We start from the raw sequence: 25,747 nt of genomic DNA, 5'->3' as shown, positions 1-25,747 counted from the left end.
AGTAGGTGGGTTTCCCTCTTGACTCCCTAGTCCACTGCCATGCTGGGCCTAATGGTTGGGTAGCTGCTTCTGATTTCAGATCTAAAGTTAGTCCTCATCCATTTATTTCTCTTCCAGAGCTGCCTTCTGCCTGAAATAGCACTCTGCACTGATGTTTGTTGCCCTGACCTACTTATAGGCAATAGTCCCTTTTCCACCTTTGTTTACTAGACTATACAAACCAGCTTTCTTTAGTCTCCCATTACAAGTTCTCTGTTGCCATGGTCCCTCTTCTCAAGTCTTGTTCCAGCATTTCTTGAATGTGGTTAGTCAGATTTGTGTGCAGTGTTTCAACCTTGTGCAGTGACATCAATTATCCCCAAACTCTGATGAATGAATTGCTGCTTTTGTAGTTCAAAATGTTCTCTTGTGTGCTGTTCTCATTTTCCTTAACGTTGTGTTGTAATATGTCAACATTTTGGGAACTGGTCATTGTTCTTGTGCTGTTTTTCATCTAGGAGGTCAGAATAGCTTTAGGATTTTTTAGGGACTTTTTTTTTTTTCCCTTCCACCATGTCCCACCAAGGGCAGGTAGGTTTTATTCACCAAATCCAAGGCAATATTTGCAATATCTTTAAAGGATTTTGGGGAGAATGCAATGGAATAATGGCTGTTTTGGCAGAAAGGTACACTATAAACAAGGTAAGGGTTTTAAAAGTTATTTTCATTTAGAACTATGATGTGTTCTGGAGCATTTGCAGATAACTTCATTCTGAAGCGTGGCTGAACCAAGTGTTACCTCTTAATATTTTTTGTCTTCCTGACATTTGCTGTTTCTCTCAATTATTAGAGAGATGTTTCGGAGTGCAGAGATTAATCTTCGTTGCACAGTTAAATTTAGCTGTTTCTTCCCTAAAGGCAGTCTAATGTGGTGATTTCTACTGAACCATTAACAATGACTCTGACCACTCCAGCATTAGGCCATAATGGGGCTCTTAGTTAAGGAAACATTACTGAAGGCAAATTAAACTGTGGAGGTAGAAGTATATGTGACAAGTAAGTAATTTCTTAGGGAATACACATTATTTCATCTTCTGCTAAATATTTCATAGCTGTTAAATTGTTTGGTAAAAGAACTACAAATATGGACATTAAAAAGTTCGTAAAAATCATTTTTTTGTCTTTCAAGTAAGGCTTAGTTTCTTCCTCTAGCCCTCTTTTTTAGTCTTCCCACCCACCCCATCTCCCTTTAGTCTCAGTACTGAACTAAGAAAGAAAATTGTTTTTAACTGTTTAAACAGGCTCTACTTTTTTTTTTTTATGACATGATGCATTAGTTTTGTAATCGTAAAAACATTTTTAAATGGTGAGGCATTTATCTCTATAACATGCCATGGCCTATACAACATGATTGAAGGTGTGGGTGGATTTTGAACAGGTTTTAAAAATAAAAGCAACTTATTTCCTAGAACTTCTGGAAGTCTTGGTTTTATGTTCCTGGAAAGAGGCAAGAAAAAACCTCTTCCTATATTTACTGTCTGCATATAGAAATGCCCAACATGTTTCAGGTATTCTGTAGCAACCTATTATGTTTCTGCCTTTTTTGTACGAGATTGTGGATAAAGATAGGAAACTGGATGGCAGTGTAACAAAAGGAACAATAAATAGGGATTTCTTTTTTAGAAACATGATTCAGCTATCCTCAGTATTTGAGAAACAGAAGTTTGTCTTTGAAGGAAGAAGTTAAATATGACTGGAAGATTGAAACACATACTGCATTTATGTCCACAGTTATGTAGTACCTGGTAAGATGCCATGAAAGGAACTACCTTTTTGGGTCAAACTGCTGTTTCCACTCCTGTTCTCTGCCATCACCCCCCTTTGGGGAAGGCTTCCAGGGCACCCAGTTATGAAAGCCTTTTTGACAGGAATGGACACATGACAATCCTTGCTCTCTGAGATTCTGCTCCAGGGCTGTCACTTGTTCTGTCTATTCATGAAGACGGGCTGAGTTAGAGAACTAGAAGTTCCTGAAAGTAAGAACAAAAGTATTGCTGTGTTAGGTCAGATGAAACACTGACCCGGCCTTCTCTTCAGAAGCAGCTTCTGGCAGGTACTTAGGGAAAAATGTAAGAGCAGCAGAAGAGCCAAGTTCCCATATCTTGGGTATGTCCCATTTATGAATAATAAGCAATAAATAAGGAAGTTTTTCAGGCTTGAGTCTTGATAGTAAGTATGGCTTTAATTGACCTTCATGATTCTAATTCACTTTAAGCCTTTTTGTCTTCTGCAATGTGGTTTGGCGTTGGCTTCCATATTATAAATGTTTGGAAAAAAAAGTGGTTTTCTGGTTTTAAATTTGCTTCATTAATCTAATGAAGATTCTTGTGATTAAAAGAAAATACTTTGGAAAGTGTTCGTCTTCTCTGTGTCAGATTTAGAATTATATGAAGTCACTGGTCACCCACTTGTGGTCATCTGTGAATGCACTGAACAAAGAAGGGGTAGTTGTGGTGCCCAGCTTGTTAACGTCTGTCCGTGTGAAAGCTGACATCTGTCACATTGATACACTCTAAGGCTGCTCAAAGGTTGGAGCCTTCTTGGCTCTGAAGTGTGCAGTGATGAAAATAATTTGTTTTCTGCAAAAGACTGTCTCTGCTGCAAGCAGTTTTTATATCCTGGTTGTCTGTTGGCCTTACAGATTCTACTTCAGGCTTTCTTCTTCTAAGGTATTGAAAAGCCTTTTAGTAGTAGAGCCTAAGCTTTTAACATGCTGCTTCTAAAAATGTCTTGGTTTTGTCTTACCTTCTTGTAGATTTGTATGTTCCTTGCCCAGGTTTATGCTTCTCCATTTTCCTTTATTATTTTTTTTGTTTTTTAACTGTTTCCACTTTTCATTTTTAAAATTAACTTGTTACTTCTAAGTCTTCATTGTCAGAAGATTAGATAGTTAGGCTGAGTAGCCATCTCCCATGTAGGACCCTTCTGATTCTAAAGCTTTTCCTATTCCCAGCCTCTTTTATTAGATCACTTTCTATGCTGTTCCTTGAGGTCCCTTTCTTTTACCTGTCTCCTTGACCCCATGGATAGTAATGGCAGCATTAAAAAGCCATGCTGGTTTCTTATTAAATAGCTTGAATTTAGCTGCAAGACTTTTTATAGGGAGAATTTAGAGTAAGTGGTACCCCACCATCACTGACACCTTGCATTCCTATACAAGGTGATGCTTTGTAACAGAGTTAAGGTGATAGCAGCAACTTGAATATCGTCAAGCAGAAAAAGAAATTGTTGTCCCTCAAAGCAGGGGAAGCCAGGAAGCTCTACCTTAGGAAGCTGTCTGACTGACTAAACTGCAGGGAAATCCCCAGAGAGGCAGCACTGCATGCCATAAATCTGAAGGCAGGTTTCAATCTGAAATAATGCTTCAGACAGAGGGTACATCTTTAAGTATTCTGTCCTTGTAGTACTATTCCAAGTGGCCTAGAGGGACTTTGTTTTTTTTTTTTTTTTTTGCAAGTGAATCCTAATTCATGTGCCCACACAGATATACCTTACATTTCAGTTAAGTTTATTTTGAATGAAAGCTGGTTCTCCTGTGAAACTGTGTGCTTAAAAGCAGCAGTCATGCTATGGCTGAGAAATTAGGTAAGTCTGTCTCTGTCCTATTAGTAAGAAATTAGTGGTAACTTCATGACCAGGTCAAAATCGCATTGTATGTAATGTCCCAGTGGACTTTTGTGAATCTGGCTGGATATGCAGAGGTAATAGTTTAAAAAAATGACTAAGTGATGCAGAAACCTAAATCTTAACTTTCAAAAGCAACTTGAACCTGTAGAAGCTTCTGATTGTGCCAGTAAGACTTGAGGCTGAAAGTCACTTGCGCATTTGACACCAGGTTTATTTTTGGATGCTCAGTTGATGGTACACTAAAGGAGCCTCAGGTGTCAGGTAGTATGCACTGTTTGAAAATTAATATACTTGAAAGTATCAGCCTCCAAAATGAGAATGGTCAGAAAAAATACCTGCTCTGGAAACATTTGCTATACTAATTACAGTGTGTATTTATCTAGAAGTGTGGGCATTTGCAGATTTGGAATGGCTGTAGAGTATTTAGGTTTTCATCTCCTTGTTTTGTGGTGAGGACTTATGAAGGACAGCATGGAGGTCTGAGTGATCATGGCAGCACGAATCTAGGCAGACATTTAGATTTGGGTGATGGTGTCAGTTTCAGCCATGGCTTATACCCTAATTATGGCTGTGTGCAGTGCTTACAAACACAAAAATAAGTGTACAAACTTAGAAGACAAACTTCAAATGCCTGTTTAGCTAAGCTGTGATGACCTCTGTGCCAAAAAGCTTCTGAACATCTAGAGGGCAAAGATAATGTTTATCACTATGTAAATGCTGGCAGGTGTCCTGGGTTCAGCAGTAGCAGTCAGGTTTTCTCCTTCTTAGTTGCTGGTGCACTGTTGTGTTTTTAACTTTTGACAGCAGGCTACTATTCTGTGCAGTTCTGGCTTAAGCTGGCTGGGAGGAAAGAGAATATTCTCCTTCTGCTTTTTTTATGATGTAACAGTATAGGCAAAAATTTCTTCTGTAGATACAGGTTTTACAACATGTTGTGACAATGAAGTATTATAACTACTGAAACTATCAAGATAGCTAGTAGGTTGGGAAAATAAGCTTAAATCAATTTCTGGCACAGATTTCAAGGCAAAGAGCATGCCAACAAACAGTGGTACTGGAAATTAAGACAGACATGAAAGCCTCTTAAATCAAACCTCTGACCTGACTGAAAATCCTTGATGTCATCATGAATCATTGTCTATTATGTAGAATTCAGCTAATTCTTCCAACTGTCTGTTGGACATGAGTGTGCACTCCTTAACCATCTGGGTTTTTTTTTGTGTAAGGACTGTAAAATTGTGTCAGAACTCAAATGTTAATCTCCTTGTAACAATAAATATACTTGCTTGCAAGATGGTACACAATTACAGTAATACTGTTATTAACATATCACCGTGACTTGGGCTCAGCCAGACAGCATTGTCAGTGTGGATTAACGTGTTATGCAGACAAGCTGAATCTACTCTTAAGCCATTGATATTTGTCTTGATCTCTCAAGATAGCAGAGCTGCAATTACTTCCAGTTAATTCAGTAAATGCAGCACTTGCAGGTAGTTGGTCCATCCATATTCTAGGAGGATGTGTTCTTCCATATGTTCTGTTTTCTGAATGCTGAATCAAAAATAACTGAAAATGTGGGTGGCCAAACAGGCTGTGCCAGCTACTGTATTAATCACAGATGAATTTCAGAAATACATCAGCATGTTGGTGTGCTCCATGTGTAATAGCAGTGGGGTACAAGTTTGAGGTGGTGTTTTAAAATGGCAAAGCATCCCAAATGAATGCGGTTCTCTAAATGCCACATGTATGCTTAAAGGAACTTTTCTTTTGAAAGCATTATGTCAACAAGTAGTTGCAGACCCTGTTACTACCTCAGCAGAACTGTGACATTGCCATGAAGCATGAACATACATTGCAGAGGCCTAGTGAAAACAAAATAATATGCATCATTGGGTTGAAAAATGGAAAGCCTGTGGTAGATTGTAACTGCCAGGAGAGATTGTTTTCATATGCCTTCTGCTGGATTATATGGTGGTTCTTTCCTGTAGGTTTTTCACCCCATAAATTCATAAAGCTCTGAGAAAAGTTAAAAACAGAGTAACTTTTATCATATCAGAAGTTGAGGTTGTGCTACAGAAGAGGTGCAGACAGAAGAGCATAAGTAGAAATGTTTGTCTTGAGTTCATAAAGACTGTTTGTGAAAGGCAAACATTCATGTAAGAAATATCTTAACACAAGAGAAACAAAAGTAGAATGTGCTTAGTTGCAAATGGAAGAATTTTGTACTGTTTCTGGAAGAAGTAGTGTAAAGTTATTTTAAAATTAGATGCTTTTCAGGCCTCCTGCCTGGCTTAACAGGGAACTCCTGACAAAACCCAAGCATAAATTGGAAGTGCATAAGAAATGGAAGCAGGGTCAGGTAACCCAGAAAGAATAAGGAGACATGGTCTGACCATGACTATGACTGCGAACATGAGCATCTTATATTGGAAATATAAGCTGCTATATAAATATGCAATCTGTACCTCTCTTGGCAGAAATGTTTGTAGAGGGAAAATGGAGTTTCCTGTCCTACCAGATACACAAGGGAAAAGCTTTCCTTGTGAAGAAAATAAAGACCTATTTCCTTAAGGTGCTTGAAAGTCTGTTGCAGCCCTAATCAGGATGAATCATCACTTTTTCCTCCTGTATAAACTGATTTCTTTAGTGCAGTCAGAATGATGCTAATGCTTGAGACCGCCTTGGCAAGTTGCTTTGCGTATAACATGAACTAGGAGAGCAAGGAGGTCCTGGTCCCACTACCTGCTTTGTGCTTATAAGCAGCCACAGTGAGATTATTCTCTTCTGACCCTAAGCCTTCTATGATTCACTTGCAGAACAGGTCCTGTCTCAGCCCCCACGATAATATTTATGCTCAGAAAGGTCCAGAAAATTAGAAACCCTATCTGGTGGGGTCTGCATGTGACCAGATGAGGAATTAGTTGCTGCTGTTTCTAAGCGCATCTGAGACAGATAGCCAGTTATCAGATTAAGATAAGATTGTAAATTATGGCAGATTTTTCTCCTGAAGTCTTTGGTCACCTGGAAACATCAAGGGGGAAAAAACCAAACACCCCCCACCCCCCAAAAACCCACCAAAAAAACCAAAACAACACCCCCCCCAAAAAAAAACCCAAACCAAACCAACAAACAACCAAACACCCCCCCCCCCCCCCAAACTATCAAAAAAACCCCAAACAAAACCAAAACAACGAAAACCAAAAACCATTTCACTCGGGGGGAAGCGTGGTTTTGGCACTCCCTGGAGAAACTGTTGTTCAAAACAGGAGTGGAAAGGCACAAAGGTGTAAACGAAAAATATTTCTGGATATTCTAAGAAGCATAATGTGTGCTATTTCAAACTGGACTTGTTAGAGCCAGCACTTCAATATTTCACATAGTTTCTAAGTATGCCCAGCATAAGATTACTTAGATTCTAGGCAGGAGATGGATGGGCATGAAGTGCACCTATACTCTGTAACTTCCTACTGGCAATCCTACATAACTTCCTAATGCATTCTTCTTAGGATCACTTAAATGATGTGCTTGTGGGTTTTTTTCCAGTGACTGTACAGCATTTCTGAAAATGAATGCCTAAATATAGCTGTTATGGACACTTTGCACTTGGTTGTACTGGTACCAGGCATGAGGGAGCAATAATGTCCTGGGTTTTGATCAAGCTCAGTCTTGTTCCTGTTCTGGTTTTGTTCACAAGTGATGTCTCTCAGATCTGTGGCTCCGTAGTTCCATCATTATTATTGTTCTGCATACACTGAGCTTTAATTGAAAGACACAATATGGTTTGAGGTGAATGAGGTATTCTTGAGGTAGAGGTTGGGTCTTGCCTTTGGTAGTCCACAGTGTGAAAGGGGGGATGATGGTGTTTGTAGTTGTGGAAGTTTAGACTGTGGAAATAGAAACTTTTGCTTGGAGTGGCTGAAATGGTTGTCTTAAAAGGAATGGTAACCTAGACTTAAGAAATTGGTAAAGAGCATTCATTATGAGTGACTCCATGTGATGATCTAACTACCAGAAGCTGCATAGTGGTGTTTCTGCTAAGCCAGACAGCAGTGAAGCAGTCACAAATGTGTGTTCTCACAAGATGATGCTATAAATATTCTACATACAAAGTAATTGTGGAGGTTATTTTCGAATAATGAAAGTTTTGAAGGCTTTTTAAAAATATACAGCTGCAGTCTTACAGCTTTTTTTTTTTCTTGTGATTTCTGAGTTGTTTATAAAATAGTGTTGGCTTTGAAATCAGATTGTTAGCTTTTCATCCAAACAGATTTGAGGGAAACGATGAAAATTTGAATGTTCTTGGCATAGAACTAACACGGTTCAGACAGTCCTTTAGGGCTTGTGTGTTAGGAAACATTTTTTCTTTGGGGAGTTTCACGGACATCAGTGGCCTACTCCTGGCTTGTGCTGACCTGATGGTGTATTGGGAGTTATACCAGTTCTCAGGCTGAGACCCTAGAGCAGCTTTCCAGGACCTAAAGGGGCCCTGCAAGAAAGCTGGAGAGGGTCTTTTTTACAAGGGCATGTAGGGATCAAACAAATGGGAATGGCTTTAAACTGAAAGAGGGGAGATTTAGGTTAAGATACTATGAAGAAGTTCTTTACTGTAAGGCTGCTGAGGCACTGGCACAGGTTGCCCAGAGAAGTTGTGGCTGCCCATTCCTGGCAGTGTTCAAGGCCAGGTTGGATGGGGCTTTGAGCAACCTGGCCTAGTGGAATGTCAGGGGAGTTGGAACTATATGATCTTTAAAATCCCTTCCAACCCAAACCATTATATGAAATTCTGTATTTTGAAGAAAAGGGTAGTTCCACTTTTCAAGTTACAGCATCATAAAATTTAAACCTGTTTCTGTAGTTGCTGTGTTCAAGGCTGTTTTTCTGTGTTTTCAGAGGTGTTGTCAAAGTGGACATCAATCTGCAGAAGGTGGACATTGACCAGTGTTCGAGTGAGGGGTGGTTCTCGGGGACGCACAGGTGTCATCTCAACAATTCCGAGGTATGTCTGTCCCTAAGGGGCTGAGCTACGCTTCAAGAACAAGTCTCTCCAGTATGAATAGTTTTCTATAGTATAAATGCTGTCTGTTTTATGGACTTTAACTGTGGTTTGCAGACTGAAAAGATCTTTATGTGCAGTGCATTATGGTATGCATGAGTTTCAGGAGTGCCTGTATTTCAGGAGTATTGGCATTAATATTCCTGATAAAACAGAAGCAGAGTTATTGTGCAGAAATCACAGGTATGAGGAAAAAGATGATTACCAGTGGAATGATTGATGGAAGTTCTGCTTGCAAGTCAAGCAGTTATTTTGCAGTCAAAATCAAAATAGACTTTTAATGTCAGTGTTACTTTTGACTGGACTGCCTTGTGAAATACAGTAAAAGTATCTCAAATGCTAATAATAATTATTCAGAAATACATGGGCTTTTGGTAGAAAGATACAGAATAACAAGCAGATTTGGATACTGTATTTAGTTCTTAATAGGAATGCCAACATTTTCACTGAGCTGACTAAATGTTTCTGTTCAGCTCCTTCCTGCTTCCCCCTTCTTTTGAAGGTCTGTGTCTGGCTCCTTCTGTCAGCATATCATAGATCATTCAGCCTGGCTAGTCGTATTTGTTCAATGTAACTTTAAACCGAAATACATTCAATGGTTTTTATTCTGGCATATGATGTTGTTTTCAAAGATACCCATCTATTTTCTGTGAGAGAAGGTACCTCATGCACTCCTGTGCCAATTTATCAAAGACAAATCTAAATTTAGGAAAAGAGTTGGTTTTGATGCATTCACGTACTTGCATTTTTGCTCAAGAAGAACTTGAAAATTTTGTAAACCTCCTCTTTGGTATTTTTTTCTTTTTTAATTCTCCTTAGAATAAACTTGAAATGAGGAATTGAGTAGTCTTTATCCAAGATTAATTTTAAATATTTCTGAAAATGTGGTGGCATGTGTTTTTTTTTTGTTGTGTTGTGATTTGCTTGTTGGTTTTTTTTTCTTCTGAATTCAAATTACAGATCAATTTTTCATGTTGAGATTCTGGGGTGTGGTGTTGTAAAGTTGGCTGTGCTCAAGCAATGCTGTTTTGTGAAACAATAGGAAGCATGGTGTTTGCTGATGTTACAAAGTCTGTCTCCAGCAGGTCAAGAAAGAGAATAGAGATCTCTGGATTTCCAGTTCTGCTCAAGTTAGATCCTCCTTTCTCTCTTCAGTTTTTTAGGTGACTTTAGTGCAGTATAGCCTTTCCAGTGACTTGTAAGCCTTTGCCATAGGGAATTTCTGATTTGGTGCTGAGTCTGTTTGCTGCATAGCCCATATTACATGGCTGGGCAACCAGTGTCATTAAATCTAAGGCATAAAGCTCCATATTTCAAATAGTCAACTCCCTTCTTCCCTAGCACTATGAGAATATAGCAAATGACAGATGAAGGAGAAAGGACTGACTTAGAGAATGGACAAGAGGGAGAAAACTTATGGGTTACTAAAATGCTTCTTTGCTTTGTCTTATGTTTCAGTTAATTTTATAGTGGCTAAAATCTACTAGGCACATGGCAAGACATTTTCCTACTTTCTGTGCTGTCTTGAAGTGTTTATCTTCTAAATAAAAATCAGTTGAAAGGAGGGAGATGGAGGTATGTTACAGTGGATGTAAACACATGATAAACCAGTGGTCTAAATGTGCTAGACAGAAAAAAGGAAGGAATGGATGGGACCCAACTTCTGTTAGGAAATAAAGAGGTGGTTGTTGAAAGTACTGTTATCACTTTCATGTGCTGGGGCACAGAATCACTAGGAGATGATGCTAACTGTGACATGGGGATTTGGTTTTGGATCGTCATCACAAGTAACCTGATTATGAGATGGAGTAGTTGTAGTGCTAGTCCTTGCTTGAAAGAAAAATAGTGTGTGATTGGGGAATTAAAGAATATTAGGCTCAGGCACAAAATGCTTAGACATATTCTTTCTTTCCTTAGGTTTTGTGTGTCCTTAGATTTAGGTGCAAGCAGTGGGAACTTCAGATTCCCCATTTTAAGTTAACGACCTAAATTCCTAATACAGTCATATTTTTTTCCTAGATTTGTTCTGTTTTGTGCACAGGACCATATATCCCTGATTTCACAGCAGCCTAAATGAACTGAGAGAGCTAGAGTGCCCTCCTTCAAACTCAGGATGAATAGAAACTTCCCAGTCCAATTAGGCAGGAAGTTAGGTGAGATTTTACACAGGAAAGCCATACTGTAGCAGTGGCTGAAGTCTTTTTCAGTTCTGATCCCCCTGCCCCCCCCTTAATTATATTAGCCAAAAAGAGGCTGATGGTCAGGTTGTCTTTTCTTGACCTGGTGAAGCACTGAATTGTATTCTCCTTCCTGCCCTCTCTACTTTGACACCCAAATAGTCAACAGTTTCCCTGAAAAGATGCATGGGCAAAAGATGTGGATTCAGTGGGGCTACAACAGATGAGGCGGGTAATATCTGCAGAGTTAGAGATAATTGAAATGAATTGGGTAGAGAACAAAACGATGCAGATAACTTTGAAATTAACAAACACTGAAAAAATATAGTTACCTTATAACAAATCCAAATTAATTTCATTGTACAGGCAAGGCTGGTTATGGGGTAAGAAAATGTGTGGTTTTGCCCTCTTTAAAATCTTTCAATATTCATTTTTTAAAATATATTATATTCCTTCCTCATACATGCTGGCAGCAGCTGCTGGCAGTTTTAGTAACAACTTTGTAGTCCTTGTTGAGACACCAACAATAAAATCAAGGCTGAGGAGAGTCTGAAGCCCGTTGAATCAAATGCTTCCAACCGGCAGCATCAGTCTGTGAAAAATGGCAGCGGACTCCACACTGTTCCCCCATCCTTAATAAGGCTGCCAACAGCTTGCAATGCGAAGCAGGTTTAGCTGACATCCCTTTGGGTTTCAACAGCATTCCACAAATGACAGTATGCAAAAATATCTAGAGGGAATTAGAGAGGCAGAGTAAACAGAAAAGCTGCATTGCTCTCTGTATATAGTGTGTGTGTATCTGTGTAGGAAGATGCATAGGCATACTGTGTGTGTGTGTGTGTGTGTGTGTGTGTGTGTGTGTGTGTGTGTGTGTACTCTGCACAAACACAAAACCAGTTGAGAAAAGAAAACAGATGAGCAGTACAGCCAAAATCTGTTCTTTTTCTGTTTAGCAAAACGTTTGGGACCATCGTATTTTACTGTACTGTATGTAGTGTTACAGACTACCAAGAAAGGGGAAGGCAGGGCCTGGACAGATGCTTTCCAATACCCTTGTCAAACTGTGAAAAGGTGTTAATACGCATACTGTGGGAGGGGAAGCATGAGGAGAGATAAGCATCCCAAGTCATAACCCAGTGGGTCATATCCAGTATCATTAGTTTTGCTTATTACTTGCATTTATTTTTCTGTCCTGTCCATTAGGAAAAATGCAGTCAGAATGAGAAAAAAGTTAAAAGAAAGCTGATTTAAACTGAGTGAACAGGATTTACACAATACAGTTAACTTCTAACTTGGAAATAAACATCATTCTTAGAGTTACAGATCATATCCAAAGTAGGGCAAGAGAAGTACCCAAACCAGGGTAGAGAGCATATCTCAGAAGACATTTTCTCTTACAAGAGAACAAGATCTTTAGTGGCAGAATATAAATACTAAATGCTATATCAATTCCTGTGCTGAAGTAGCCATCTGAACCAGGAAGGGGAGCAGCTTATTTCAGTACACAGATAAAGAAAATGCAGCCAGTGATTCTTGACTCCAAAAGCAGAAAGGCATATCTGTTCTCTGACTGACGGCTGCTTGCACAACTCAGTGTATTTGAAAAACATGCAGTAGACAAAAGAACATTATGGATGCTATTTTAAAAATAACCTTGCCATCATCTGCATTCATGGGAAAAGTCCCTTTGACAGTATACCAGATGTAATCTGGCACTCCCCCAGACATTACATAAAATTACGTAAAACAGGGTGGTGGTTTGTCAGAGCTTTCAGTGATAAACAAGGTGCTATGAAAACCAACTTTCTGTTTAGGGAAGCGTGAGGTTGCTTAGCTACAGCATCTTTGCCTTTTAGACAAAGATTTTAAATGCCTCTGTTTTGCAGGAGCTAATTTTGGTTATCAGTGTTTTCCTCAAAGAAAATATTTCCAACGATTCCTTTCATCCTAGTTAGCAGTGTTAACTTGAGCATTTAAATTAATCCAGGTCAGTTCTATTTGCTACTGTTTTCCTTCCCACAGAGTTAAGAAGTGGAAAACCATTGGCTGAATGATGCTGTTTGACAAGAATGAAAATAGCAGGGAGGTATTTGGTTTCTCTTGCAGTTGACAGGCAATAATAGCATTGCATCAGTTACCAGTTTTCAGATCTATTGCTACAGCTTTCAGGTATTTCTCTGCTGGACAGAGCAACCTGTTAGGCAACATCAATTAGCTGAACTGGTGGTTCTCCCCATTGTGTTTGGGAAGGAAAGGTGAGGCCCAGAAGTTGAGTTAGCTGGGGGGGGAAAACACATGGACAAAATATACCTGATGGGAGTAAAGGGGAAGTCACAGAGAGGGGAATGGGCATAAGGAAAAAGCTCCTCCATGGGGAGAAACTGAGAAACTGGCAGGCTGGGGCAAGAAAAGGAAGATCAGGATCTGTTGGAAGCCACAGAAAACCTTGCAGCAAGGAGCCTGAGCACTGTAGCCAGGCTGGACCATTCTCCTTTGGCAGGATGGCTGTGAGTTACCTTTCTCAGATGTGAAGTGGCAGTTGCTGTATCAGATCTAGGCATAAGTAGAGTGCAATTTTGGTCAGGACTTTAATTTGTTATCGCTAAATTCAGAGGACGCTGCCATGTCTGAAGAATGTCCCTAGTAGCATTAAGCACAATTAGATAAATATACTGCATTTCAGTATCAAAGCTTCTTGTCCATCCTATAGAATAGTTAGGGTTGGAAAGGACCTTATGATCATCTGGTTCCAACCCACCTGTCATGGGCAGGGACAGCTCACACTAAAGAATTGATATACTTATCTTAGAAGATATGTAAGTAGTTCCATATATCGTGCAATAATATAAAGACTGTTACCCCCATATTACAGCTGGTATAGAGAGGTAAAATTATCATCTCTAAACCTGGCTCAAATTGAGGTAGTATCTCCAGGCATGTAAATTATCTCCTCCACAGTTTGGTTTCTGCAGAATGATGCGCTGAACATTTGACCTGAAAAGGAGTCCTGGTGTGCTCTAGCCAGGGCCCAGGCTGGATCATCTTCAGAACGAGATTTTGGGGTGCATTACAGCATGCACCCACCCTATGCTTCAGATAAGAGTTAAGCAGCCTGATATATTTTTGAAACCTGTTTCCAGCCAGCTTCACAGTGTTGTTTATTATATTCTTCTTAATTTTCAGCGATAATGATTTGTGGTAGCTTTCTTGTAAAAAATGAAGGCACCTAGCCTCCTTTTAGCTGAACACACTGTTGCTGCACTTGCTGTCTTTGCAAAGGACACCAGCATCCTATGAACTGTGCAGACTCCATTCCTGACTTGCATATTTAGCTGTTTGCTTACTCAAGCAACATACTGCAGAGGGTTTTTTTTGGCTGAGAAAATATGAAAATTCTGCTTGTGCATGTATTCTGCAGTTAATAATTTTTGTTGAAAAAACATGAACTTGAGATAAACCACTTGGGGAAAAAATGGTCTGCCTTTATTTTAAAAAAGCTTTTATGAAATGTAGCAAATGTTGCCTTTTTTTGTACTTCATGATACCTGCACAAGAGACAAGTTTAAATTAGCCTCGAGAAGAAAGTTCATTCCTCTCTTTCTCTAGCTAATTAAAATTAGATTGAAAACATATTAAAAATCCTGAGATGAAGAACTAGAGAGAATAGCTGCTGAATCTTCATACTCAAAGCTATGTACTGAGGCATAGTAATAGCCTTAATGGAAACATGCTCATTTAGTTTTATTTTTGGAGCACAGTTTTATAGCAGTGGACATTCAAATACCATCATTTTTGTTGGTGACTTCTGGTAGGCAGTGAATGTTTTCTTTTTTTTTGCAAATGAAAAAAAAAATTGCTTTTGGTTTACCAATGCTTTTGTTTAAATCCCGGCAATTAATTTTGTTTTTCTAGTTTACATTTGCCAGTACTGTAAACTGATGGCTCTTGGGTCATCCATTCAAGGAGCAGGGGCTGGTTTCCTAGGCGTTTCTCTTTATTATAGTCTTTACTATTGTACTTGATATCTATTGTGTTTCTTCATTGCTTTGTCATCCTGTGCTGTTTTAGGTCATGAATATATTAAGCACCAGTGTTAAGATGGGAATGCAGAACATTTGGTTTTTAATCTTTATTTCTTTTTTTTCATGTTTTTGATAGTTTATAAGCCATTATTGAGCTTCACTGTATTACTGCTTTTCGTTCTTACTCATCTCCTTCAAGGTTTTACTCTTTTTTCAGTGAGTAAGTGCTGAAAGAAAAAACACTTCTCCTCAACATCTTAAGATAAATATTTACTGTTTTTTCCTTTATTTGCAAGAGATGATGAGGAAAAGTAGATATTACTGTAGAGACAAAACAATTTTGTATTTGTAATACTGCACTATTTTTCTTGAGGCAGGATCAGGCTTTCTCTGCTACGCTAGGGTTGAAATGTGTTTATCTCTATATATCTTATCCAAGTATCTAATGATTAAAGCTTTGAAAGGGGTAAAGATCTGTAATATAGATGTGTTAGTGGGATTTATTTGGGGAACATACCCTGCATTATAAAATGTGAGTTTTCTAAGCAGAGGAAATTGGTCTACAATGCATAGGATACTGTCTTAGAGATTTGCTAAGGCTATTCAGTAAGCTGTTAGTGGTTTGTTTGAAATTGACATTTCAGTTCTTGTTTTCATCCTGAAATGGAGTGAAACCAACACCAGCAGTGCATATTCCTGAGCTAACATTAAAGAAAAGTTCATTTGGAAGTATGTGTGTATTTTGGAGAGCTGCCCTATGAAATTATATAATTTTGAATACTAATAAAACATCTATTTAAAATGTGCATTAATTTTAATGCTTTCTTACGGGGGAAAAATGAGATAAAGATGTTTTGACAAAGTCTTATGGTAATGGAAAATGGCTTGGTGATAACGTTTTGAGCAGTTCTAGAAACCTATCTACCAGTCACAGGCAGGTAGATAAAATGATAAAAATGTCCCTTTTCCCTCTTAAGCAGTTTAGCAACTTTTGATATCATTTGCCCAGTTCCATCGCTAATCGTACCTTATCCCACTGTGTTTTTTAGCTCAGCCAGAACAGCTTGTCTGTCATCCAAGAAAGGAAGGCAAATAAAGCAGCACTCTAGAACTTGTAAAGTTTTACAAGGCGCAATAAAATATCTTTATATTCCAGTATATACAAGACATGGTACAAATTGGTTTTAAGCAGGTGAGGGCAAACATTTGCCCTGAAGAGCTTAAACTCCTGAATTCATGTTGTTTCAGAGCCCTTCAAAGTGAATACTGCATTACAGTAGCTGAAGGAGGCATTTCCTGGCATTTCAATTATACAGAATTTTTATATGGATAACTAATAGGATGCTCGTTTGAAATAGATGTGTAAATAAAGTGCTCCAGTCATCCCGATATGAGTCTTCTGGAGTAGTTTTGTGAAAAACTTTTTATTGATAATGGAATGAAGTTTAATTTTAAAGTTGAGTTTTCTTGCAAGATAGGACTCCATAATAATTATTGCTTTCAAAGGGATTGCTTTGCTGTTACATACTCTGCGTAATTCTAAAAAGCAATTTTAATGAAGTATTGCTCATTAAGACACTTAAAGAATTGTTTTATAGATTTAGTGCTTATCTCGGTTATGTTTCATTTCCATAGGTGATTGAGAGTTGATTTTAATTATGCATCAATTGATTATTCTAGCTGCTTTCTAACATGGCTTAACAAAATAATACATTGTAATAGTATATTTTGTTACAAGTGTGAAGCACCATGTATGTCAGTGAGATGCTATGCTTGCAAAAGGCTACTACCCTTAAGCTAGAGCTACAAGCTTCAGTGTGCTATAAGGAGAAGAGCGATGGAAGAAGAGGAGTGCTTGAAAAGGAAGTTTTGTACAACAGCTAAATACTTATCTTCTTAGTAAGAGTTACTAAGTAAGAGTTTCATAACACTGTTAATATTAATTCTTATTTACAGTGAAGTAGGGTCTCAGCTGTCAATTGCAAAACACCAAACATTTGACTCTGTGCTCTTACTCCATTCCATTTGTTATCTCCAAAGATATAAACACAGTTACAAAGAACAGCCCTTGGGTATTTTTCCCCCCATATTATTTCTTGCCTTGATTAAGTAATGAATAATTTTGAGATGCAAATGTCAGTATGTTTATAGTTATCCATTCAGATGTTCCATAGCTGTGTGGTTTCATTGCAATAGCTTTCCATTAGGAATTGGTGTTTCAGTCTGGACCATGCAGACAGTTCTCACTAATATGATTTCAGTCCTTGTTTGATCCGGAAGAACAGAAGCAGTAATCTGTGATCTCTGCAAAGATGTGTGGAGCTGCTGACCTCTTGTGCTGGCCCTCAGAGCCCCTGTTGTGCTTTGTTCTATGACCAGCTTTTTGGAGTATTCTCTGTAATGAGGCATTTTAGATCTTGGATGGAGAATGAAAGCAAATGGGATATGTTCTTCCCTCTTGTAACAAAGGCTAATCAGCACACCATTCATTGGATCATTCTCCCTTCATCACCTTCTCAGGTACTATTGATCTTGTTCAATTTAACCATGAGTACAAGCAACATACTCACTTTAAGTATAGCTCTGTGGACGTGGTCCAAATTGTTGAGGTCAGACTGGTTTCTGGCAGGCATTCATTCTGTTTTCTGGAGCACCTCTGTGCAGGTTAAAAAAATGTCTTTAGTTTCTGCTTCCTCTTTTGGAAAGGAGAACCCTTTTATTTCCTGAAATGAAGTAACCACTTACCTTACTAGTGGCATTTCCCTTCATTTTTTGGAATGACTGCAGACTTCACAGTGGTCATATTTTACCTCTCAAGAAGCAGCTTTGTATTGATAGCCACCACTGTAGTGATGTGTTTTTAATGTTTTCTTTCAGTGGCGATGTCGTTGAGTGGAGGTGAAATCTGACTCTGTTTAGCGCCTGGTGCAGTGGGACCCTGGGGCTGTTTGGCTGTCTTGGATTTTACCCATAATTATTTTTGCCTTTTGATACGGTGTCATAATTGGAACAGTTGGACTCTTTCCCTCTTACCTGCTTCCCCCTTGCCAAATCCACATTACGCTTTTTGGGGGGAAGGGGGATGAGGTGGACCAATAAAAATCAAACCCCAAAACCAGCAATCCCAGAAACTGTATAAATTTGTGCTCTTGATTCTGCAGTCTTACTTTAAAGAAATAAAGCTTAGCCTAGCCTTAGTTTTATACTGTATTCTTGGTATGGGGAAATATGCCGATGTAAATGAAGCTATTTGTGTGCACCTCCTTGTGCCATAAATCTGCTTTTTTTTTTTTCTCCTCTATAAAGTGACTATTCAGTGAAATGCTTTGGAGTTTCAGCTTTCCATTCTAGCTGTATTTCTGATCTATTACTCTCTTCCTATTATTTTTGTTTTTTTTACCAGCTCATGTAGTGCCTCTAGGAAATATGGTGGAATGTATTGGATTGAAGTGGTTTTTGAAACCAGCGGACACTTGAGTACTGTACAAGTGTGCAAATGCTTGTGCATGCAGGGAAGAAGACTGCTTCACTCTCCCTTGGACATGGGCCTTCCTCTTTATCTGTATGGAATTCCTTCTGCTGTCCTGATACAGGGCCATTGAGGAGGCTGGGAGGCTGACGGTATAATTAGGCATTTGTATGTGTTATATTGCCCTGATGACAATGAATGCAAATGCATTGTAGAGTGGTGATACGTGCACTGTTAACCATGAAAATAAAATCCGAATGGTCCAACATCTATCTCTGGTTTTCAAATGCAGACCAGATATCTTTCTGGAAGACCTGAGTAGCCATTCACGTGCTGCTGGGATCCGGGCAGAGGTTTTGTTTGGAGCAGTGTGATCTAATACTCCTCTTTGACTTAAAATACAGTCAATGAAATCATAGGAGTGTTGGATCATTTCATCATATGTACCTTTGGTCCTGTTATTCTTTCAGTTGATGAGTGTTTTTGAAACACAGTAAATGCCTCACTGCCTTGGATGTCTTTTTCTAAACCAAATTGGCTGAGAGTCTTCCAAACCTAGATAATTTAAAACAGTCCTGTACAAGTTTTAGTCTAACCCATTTTGAGAGCTTTTTCCTTCAGCCACTCGTATTTGTGAAGTTTTTGCCATTAACAGCACAGTATGAGTGGGAAAAACCCCCGAAACTTCTGTAAAGTTTTAAAATGTTACTGCTCAGTCATGAATTTCAAGACAACAGGAGCTAATGTGGTTGCTGTAAAACTCCTGGTTACTAGAGGATAGAGCAAAGGTTGGTGCAGGATGTGTGGCTTTGGGTAGGTACTGGGAAGTCCTGAGCAGTGAAAATGCACAAATGGCAGCATCTGGCTTGCCAAATCAGCCACCATTTCTGTTTTGAACCAGTTCTGCTCATATGTATGAAAACCCTTGGCACAGCTGAACAAAAATAGAAGAATAGCAGAAGAAACCTTTTTTCCTTCATGAATCTTCCTCAGACTTATTAACTTGTTAGACAGTTACAAAAGCCTAATTAAAATTAAGCTTGTTTCTGTAATGAAAATCAAGGGAAGATGTCCAGTCAGCCTCTAACAATTTTCTTTGTACCTTCTTAAATATCCTGCTACATTTCAGTTACAGAATTGTTCTTATTTATTTTCTCCATTGTGTCTTGTTGAGAGAAATGAAGCAATGCACTGGTATGCTATAGCAGCCTGAGAGCCTTGTGGGGAGTACCACTGAACTGATCACATTTCTCTCTCCCTGAAAATAGACTATAAGAAAGAAAATAACTACTAGATTTTGGATGCTTGCCTGAGACTGCCAGTTCGGCTTTGGAGAGGAAAAGCTACAGATATGAGCTAAGTGAATCTTGTTCAGGATAGATACATGAAGTGTGGAGCCCCATAGTGACAGTCTCTGCAGAAGAAAACAAGTTTTTAAAGAAACAACACAACTATTTTAAAGCAGCTTGCACAGTTTGCACATTCCCCTCAAAACACTGCGGGCAGGCATTGTAAGGAAAAAGTCCCAGTTCAGAACAGCAGGGTTCAGGCTTATTAAACTTTGTCTTTTTCTCTTTTTCTCTTCACCTGTATAAGGTAAACCACTGCTAACACTGATCTTGCGAGAGCTGACCCAAATACTGTGCTCTGACTGAGAGGTAAAGATTACCTATTGGAATGATGAGTTGTCAAAGCATATAAAAATATTTACAATGTAGATTCCAAAATGAGTACTTTTTCAGCACTCCTTCAAAACAGTGTTGTTTTTATCTGTTCCCCTTTCTCGCAAAGAATTGCTTTCTCTTGTCTCTGTCAAAATGCTATTAACGGACATTTCAGATCTGATGGTCCTGAATGTTGAGGCACTATCTAATCTTCACAGGAAGGGCCCCTCATATAGCCTCTTCAGGAGAGATGACAATGAGGATGTGTTCTGTAACATGATGCCTTGTGCCACAGTTGCTCTCCTTTTTATGGAGACCAGTGCTAAGAACTTTTTCCCAAAAAGGCCCACTTGTACCGGGAAAATGTGTGATGGGTTCTACATCACAGATGTAAGGCATACAGACATGTTTATTACCATGTAAGTAAATGTTCCACAAGCAAAAGTAAATCAAGCTTGGAGAGTTTGCAATCAAATAGACTGTATTCAAACCAAGGAAAAAGGGTAGGATGACAGAGAAAACATGCCACTTAGTGGGAAAGGCCCGTGGTTTTTTCTGTTTTTCTTTCTAGGTATTTTACGTTTTGTAATGAATTTGGTTAGCAATAACGAAGCAAGTGTTTAGGGCAGTAATTAACAGTACTGGGATAGGTTTAGACCTGGGTGGGCAATTTTGGATGATCTGTTTCCTCATGCTGGATAGGAAACTTGGAAACAAACTGCTCGCTCTTACGGCTTGCACTGGAAATATTTATAGCGACTAAAGGTAAGTACTTTGTCAGCTCTCTCCATGAAAATGATGCCATTAAGTTAGTTGTTTTATAAGGACAGTAATTTAAAAGTGGGGCTGTATTTGGCTGTATACAGTCACATTTGGAGTGATTAAAGCATTAATGCCTAGTTTGTCAGCATACATAAGTGAATTCTGACAGAGGAGCCAAGTGGTATTGATGCATTGCCAAGTGTACCTTGGTGTCTGCTATTGTGTTGTAAGACACAACTCAGCATCTTGTAGGTCACAATGAGAAGATCCTTTCTTATTGTTTGGGTTTTTTTTTCATCCTAGAACTTAAAAATTACAACAATATTCTATTGATAGAATAAAAGGTGCTTTCAGGTATGAGAAGCTATGAGGATGAGAGATCAGCAGGCATCTTAGCTAAAAAAAACCCAGCGTGTAATGAAAGGTAACAGGAGCCTATTACTTGAGGATGTAATTATTTGACAGAGCATAGCAAGAATATTAACTAAACAAATCAGATGGGGAGGAAAAGCCATTTCATTAAATTTAAAATTGTAAACACTGAGAAAAATGCACTCCTATAATTTAATTGTTTTCATTAAGGAAAGTGAGCCAGTTTTATTCAGTAGAGTACTATGTAGAAAGCTATTACAGTGTAGGTTAGAACTAACTTACATTTTAGACTCTTAAGTTTAGATTTCTCTTGTATATAGACTTCTATGAGAGAGTTTTTTAATTGGAAAATCCCAGGGTTTAATGTTGATTTTAGATTATCCAGAATGAAAGTAATGGCAAAGCTCTTCTGTAATAAGACATTATTTTACCCGGTAGGAGTGTAGTTCTCCCATTACAGGGGACGTGGCTTCCTAAGAAATTTTCAGAAAGAGCAGAGCAAGAAGTATCCCTGTAAAGATGTTAATGAGCACCTATACAGTTCGGTGGTCTCAGGGTTTTCAAGTACACCAATATCTGCTTGCACCGTAAATTCCTACATGAGAGCCACAGTAACAGTTTGGGCAGGCCAGGCAGTTCTCTTCAGCTGCAGGACCAAACCTTCTGAAGGGTCTGGTACTGACTTTAAACACAATTTGAATGACCACAGAAATTTGGGAACTGTTAACTTAAATTTTGGGGTGAAATGAGGTCAAAAAATTCTGCCATGTTTGAAGAGTTGTGTTGTTTTACTGTGTTCTCACTGATGTTTGGCTCTAAAAGTTCACACTGCTGAGTCATTTATGAATCTCAGGGTTCATGCCAGAAGATGCTAGGAGCAAAGAATTAACTGTGCAAGTCTAAAAGAATGCAACTAAATTTTTAGTGCATAAAACTGGCTTTATTACTCAGAGGCCAAGATGCTTTGTCTTCCAATTCCTTGAACTGGAAAACTCTGAAAACTAATTTTTTCTTTTTTACTTCTGTGCACTGATTTTTGGCCAAATACTATTGGTTCGAATACTGGAGTGAAAAGTGTTTGGAGAGATCACTGCAGGAACTCCAAGACCTAAAGCTTGCAATTGTGTAAAAGTTGCCGTAAGACCATAGGAGTTGGCAATGCAACATGTGCCTGTGTAGAGTACAGCTACTACATGTAACATCAACAGAAGCTGGTCTGGTGTGGGTCTTAGAAATGTTCAGCTTTGCTCCTCATTGAACAGTGCTGCTGCTGACTTCAGTTTAGGACTGAACTTCTCATTGCAGCGCTTTGCCCTACAAATGACTGAATGTTATTATATAGCCTTTGAATTCAGAAAGTATTAATCAATACTTTCTTTCAGGCCTTTGAAAGCATTATGGAAGTTTTCAGAGCTTTCTAAGATGCTAATTTGTGGAGAAAGTACTGGATATGTATGTTCACAAGAGTATGGTTGGTTTGTGGGGAAAAGGACCCTAATTGCATTTAAAAGGACCTTTCTGAAATGCCTGGTTTTTACTTCCCCATGCAGTCCTCCTGCCACCTGAGAACAAATGGATGCTAATCTGCTACCTGCATGAGTACTTGAGCTTCTCTCATGAAATGAGGCAGATGTCCAGATGTTGGTATTTTCCCAGTGCAAGTGGCAAAATCTGCTATGCTATTTTACAGGTGTCCCCACAGCAGCTGGAATTTTATTCGCCTTCTTGTGGCCTTTAGGAGGACATGACTTGCTGAGGACTTTCTTGGAAGAAAGTGGGAAAGCCATTACTTTTTTGCTTTGCCTGAAAAGTCAAATCAGATCAAATGACTCCATTATGCAAACAAGTAGCGAATACATTATTTATCTCTGTTGCTCCCAGTTCATGCATTTTGTATATGATCTATTTCCTTCCATTTAATGAAGAAGCTAAGACCCACTTGTTCCTGCATTTTTATTATATCTTATTTTTGGGTTTTTTTTGTTTTTAAGAATGTTGTTGCTGGTGCTGGCTTGAAAGAAGCCAGGTCAGGGTCATGGTGTCCAGTCCAGTTTACCCAACATAAAAGGCTGAACCTAGTTTTAAAATGAGAAGCTCCAGCAGTGGGCATCACTCTTGAGAGCTGTTTTACTGCTACAGCTGGTAACTGAGTTTGCTTTTATAATTGCGTGCCTGGATGAGATGAGAAAAACTGATTTGAGAACTGGGTATTTTAAGAAAGAGCCCAACTGAAATACTGTGTGGTAGGGAGTATACCTTGCTGCTTGGTTTATGTTTCACTCTAACCCTGTCAGGAAGGGTTCCTGCGTTCCTTAGCAATTTCAACCTGAGGCATTGCTCTAGCAACTGTCACGTGAAAGGCAGTTAGTTCCCCAAGAGTCACAGAACATGACTTGGAGGTTTTTTAATTACTCCTTCTCTCCTTTTTTGTTTTATGTTTGTAGCTACTGTCTAATTTCCGTATTTACTATTTTTTACAATGTTTTCACTGTAACTTTTCACTCGTAAAAACCTCAACTTGAAATCTCAAAATAAACATGCTCTTTGCTTTTGCTTCTTTATATGACACAAAATCAGGTTCTAGTTTGTCTGATCATATTTGTGTATCATTTAGATACCAATGATTGAATTCAGAACTAAGAATTCAGTTGCTTATCCATTTGAACCAGCAATGAAAGAGCCAACAGTAAGGTTTGCTGTCTGAAGATTTTTGCTTTCAAATGAAGACTTACCTTGAATCTGCTTGTGTATTGGTTCAAGGTCTTGGAGCAGGAAAACATCAGGAACAAGACAGGACTTAAACCTCAGTGGTAGTGAAATACAACCTTAATTCTCAGCACAAGCTGAACTGCATTTCTGATAGGAAGTCTGGCTTAGAGCTGATTGAAGGAATGGAACAGTACATTGTAAAACTTGTCTTCAGTCAGAAAGGGTACAAGAGCATTCTCTTTCAATGTGTGGGCTACCTATCTTTATAGTGATTTTTTTCACATGCCTCTGGGAGGAAGCTTGTAATAGCAAAAAGGATTGTTTGATAAGGTCCATATTGTGTCACTCTTTTCTGGCAAAGGTATTTTCACATTTAAATAAGGATAAAAGTAACAAAAGTTGGTCTGTAAGACAGCTTCCGTCTACCTATCCCAGGCAGCAGTAGTGGAGAAAGATAGGTAATGCAGTTTGAGGCAGATTATACCAACCTCTGTGTATATTGCCTGGTTAAGTACAGGTAGCTGAGTAGTTTCCTTTTCATGGTGAAAATATGATTTCCCAAGTGTTGCATAAATACTTAAAGGGCACTGTACTTCATAAATAATGTGAAAAAAGTATGAATTATATAAGGAGAAAAAAAGCCACAACGGATGGCACAATCTTGTCTGTGGTAGTCAAAAGGTTGTGTCAGCATTTGTCCAAGTAACTGAACGCTAGAATCCTCTCTGGTCTGACAGACACAAAGCAAGCCATTTTTATTTGGAGACTGAGAAACGCACACAAAGAATGGTAAGAGTGCTTATGTGTCACCTAGTGAGCTTGGTGAGACTCCCCAGGCAAAGGAAACCGCATGTGTTTGGGGTTTGTTTCATGATGGGGAGGGGAAGCAACAAAGGTTGGGGAAATCAAAGATGGGTTGAGCCCTATGGATCTCTCTTTTTTTTTTTTTCTTTAGTCTCAGTTCTCTTGCAAAAACTATAATTTCCTAACTGAGTAGAGTTTGCATTTTTTAACTTGTCAGCACTGGCACAGCAGTAGAACTGATTATTAGTTTTAATACACCAGAAAGAAATACTGGAATTTTTGTGTTGATGTGGACCACTGTACAGGCCCCTACCAGTGTTTAGTAGAAATAGGGAAATCTTTTTATGTCAATAGAAAGAAGAAATGATGTGGAAATTGTATCACAGCTCTGTTGTTAGAGGTATGATGAATATAAATTTAATGCAATACGGGTCCATTCCCATTGTATTCTCTGAAAAAGACGATTATTACTCCAGTTACACCTCAATTCACAGGTCTACTGGGTATAGTGATGTTAGAAAAGTGCTATTCAATGTAAGAGTCACAGAATTTGGTAATTCTCATTTCTTTGTCACCCACTATAAACTGATTTTTAAACATCCATTTTTATTTAATCAGAAATTATTAAAGGCTATTTTCAGGCATTTTTTTCTTTTGTCCTTCCACCTTCAGTCAGTCTGCAGGATTCTTGTAATAAAGAAACATTTCAATCTGGACAGTCACTTTTGCAGGATCTGATACTAGCTGATTGCAAGGGATTCCTTGCTTAGAAGGGAAAGAGAAATGTTTACTGGGTGGTTAACACAGATCAGAACCATCACATTCTGCGTCCACAGTTTGTTTTGATTAAGATCAGTTGGTTTGCCATTGGGTGAAGGAAGACACATTTTTCATAAAGGCTTCATAAGAGCAAGAAAAATACATAGTTTGTGAGTGTCTTTTTGGCATATAAAATATTTTTTTTAATCAATAGCAATGCTGAATAATCCTAATCTTTTTATTTCCTAGGAGAAATGATTCTCGCTGCCACTCTTGTCTCAGCTAGCCTG

At 38.6% G+C, this 25,747-nt stretch overlaps 1 protein-coding gene across 1 annotated transcript in view; it reads left to right on the top strand.

Annotated features, from left to right (window-relative positions):
• The window catches only part of GPR158 (G protein-coupled receptor 158), a 186,734-nt gene that overhangs the window by 5,076 nt on the left and 155,911 nt on the right, over nt 1-25,747 (top strand). The window contains exon 2 of the mRNA XM_061351396.1: nt 8,557-8,662. Coding sequence (XP_061207380.1) covers nt 8,557-8,662 — 106 coding nt within the window. The remainder of the gene's footprint in view (nt 1-8,556; nt 8,663-25,747) is intronic.

This window comes from Neopsephotus bourkii, unplaced genomic scaffold (genome assembly GCF_033783945.1).
Source record: "Neopsephotus bourkii isolate Nb327-2 ecotype Australia unplaced genomic scaffold, CSIRO-AGI_Nbou_v1 NB_53, whole genome shotgun sequence".
NCBI classification, from domain to species: domain Eukaryota; kingdom Metazoa; phylum Chordata; class Aves; order Psittaciformes; family Psittacidae; genus Neopsephotus; species Neopsephotus bourkii.
Note: the sequence above shows the minus strand (reverse complement) of the source record. Positions and strands in the feature narration are given on the sequence as shown.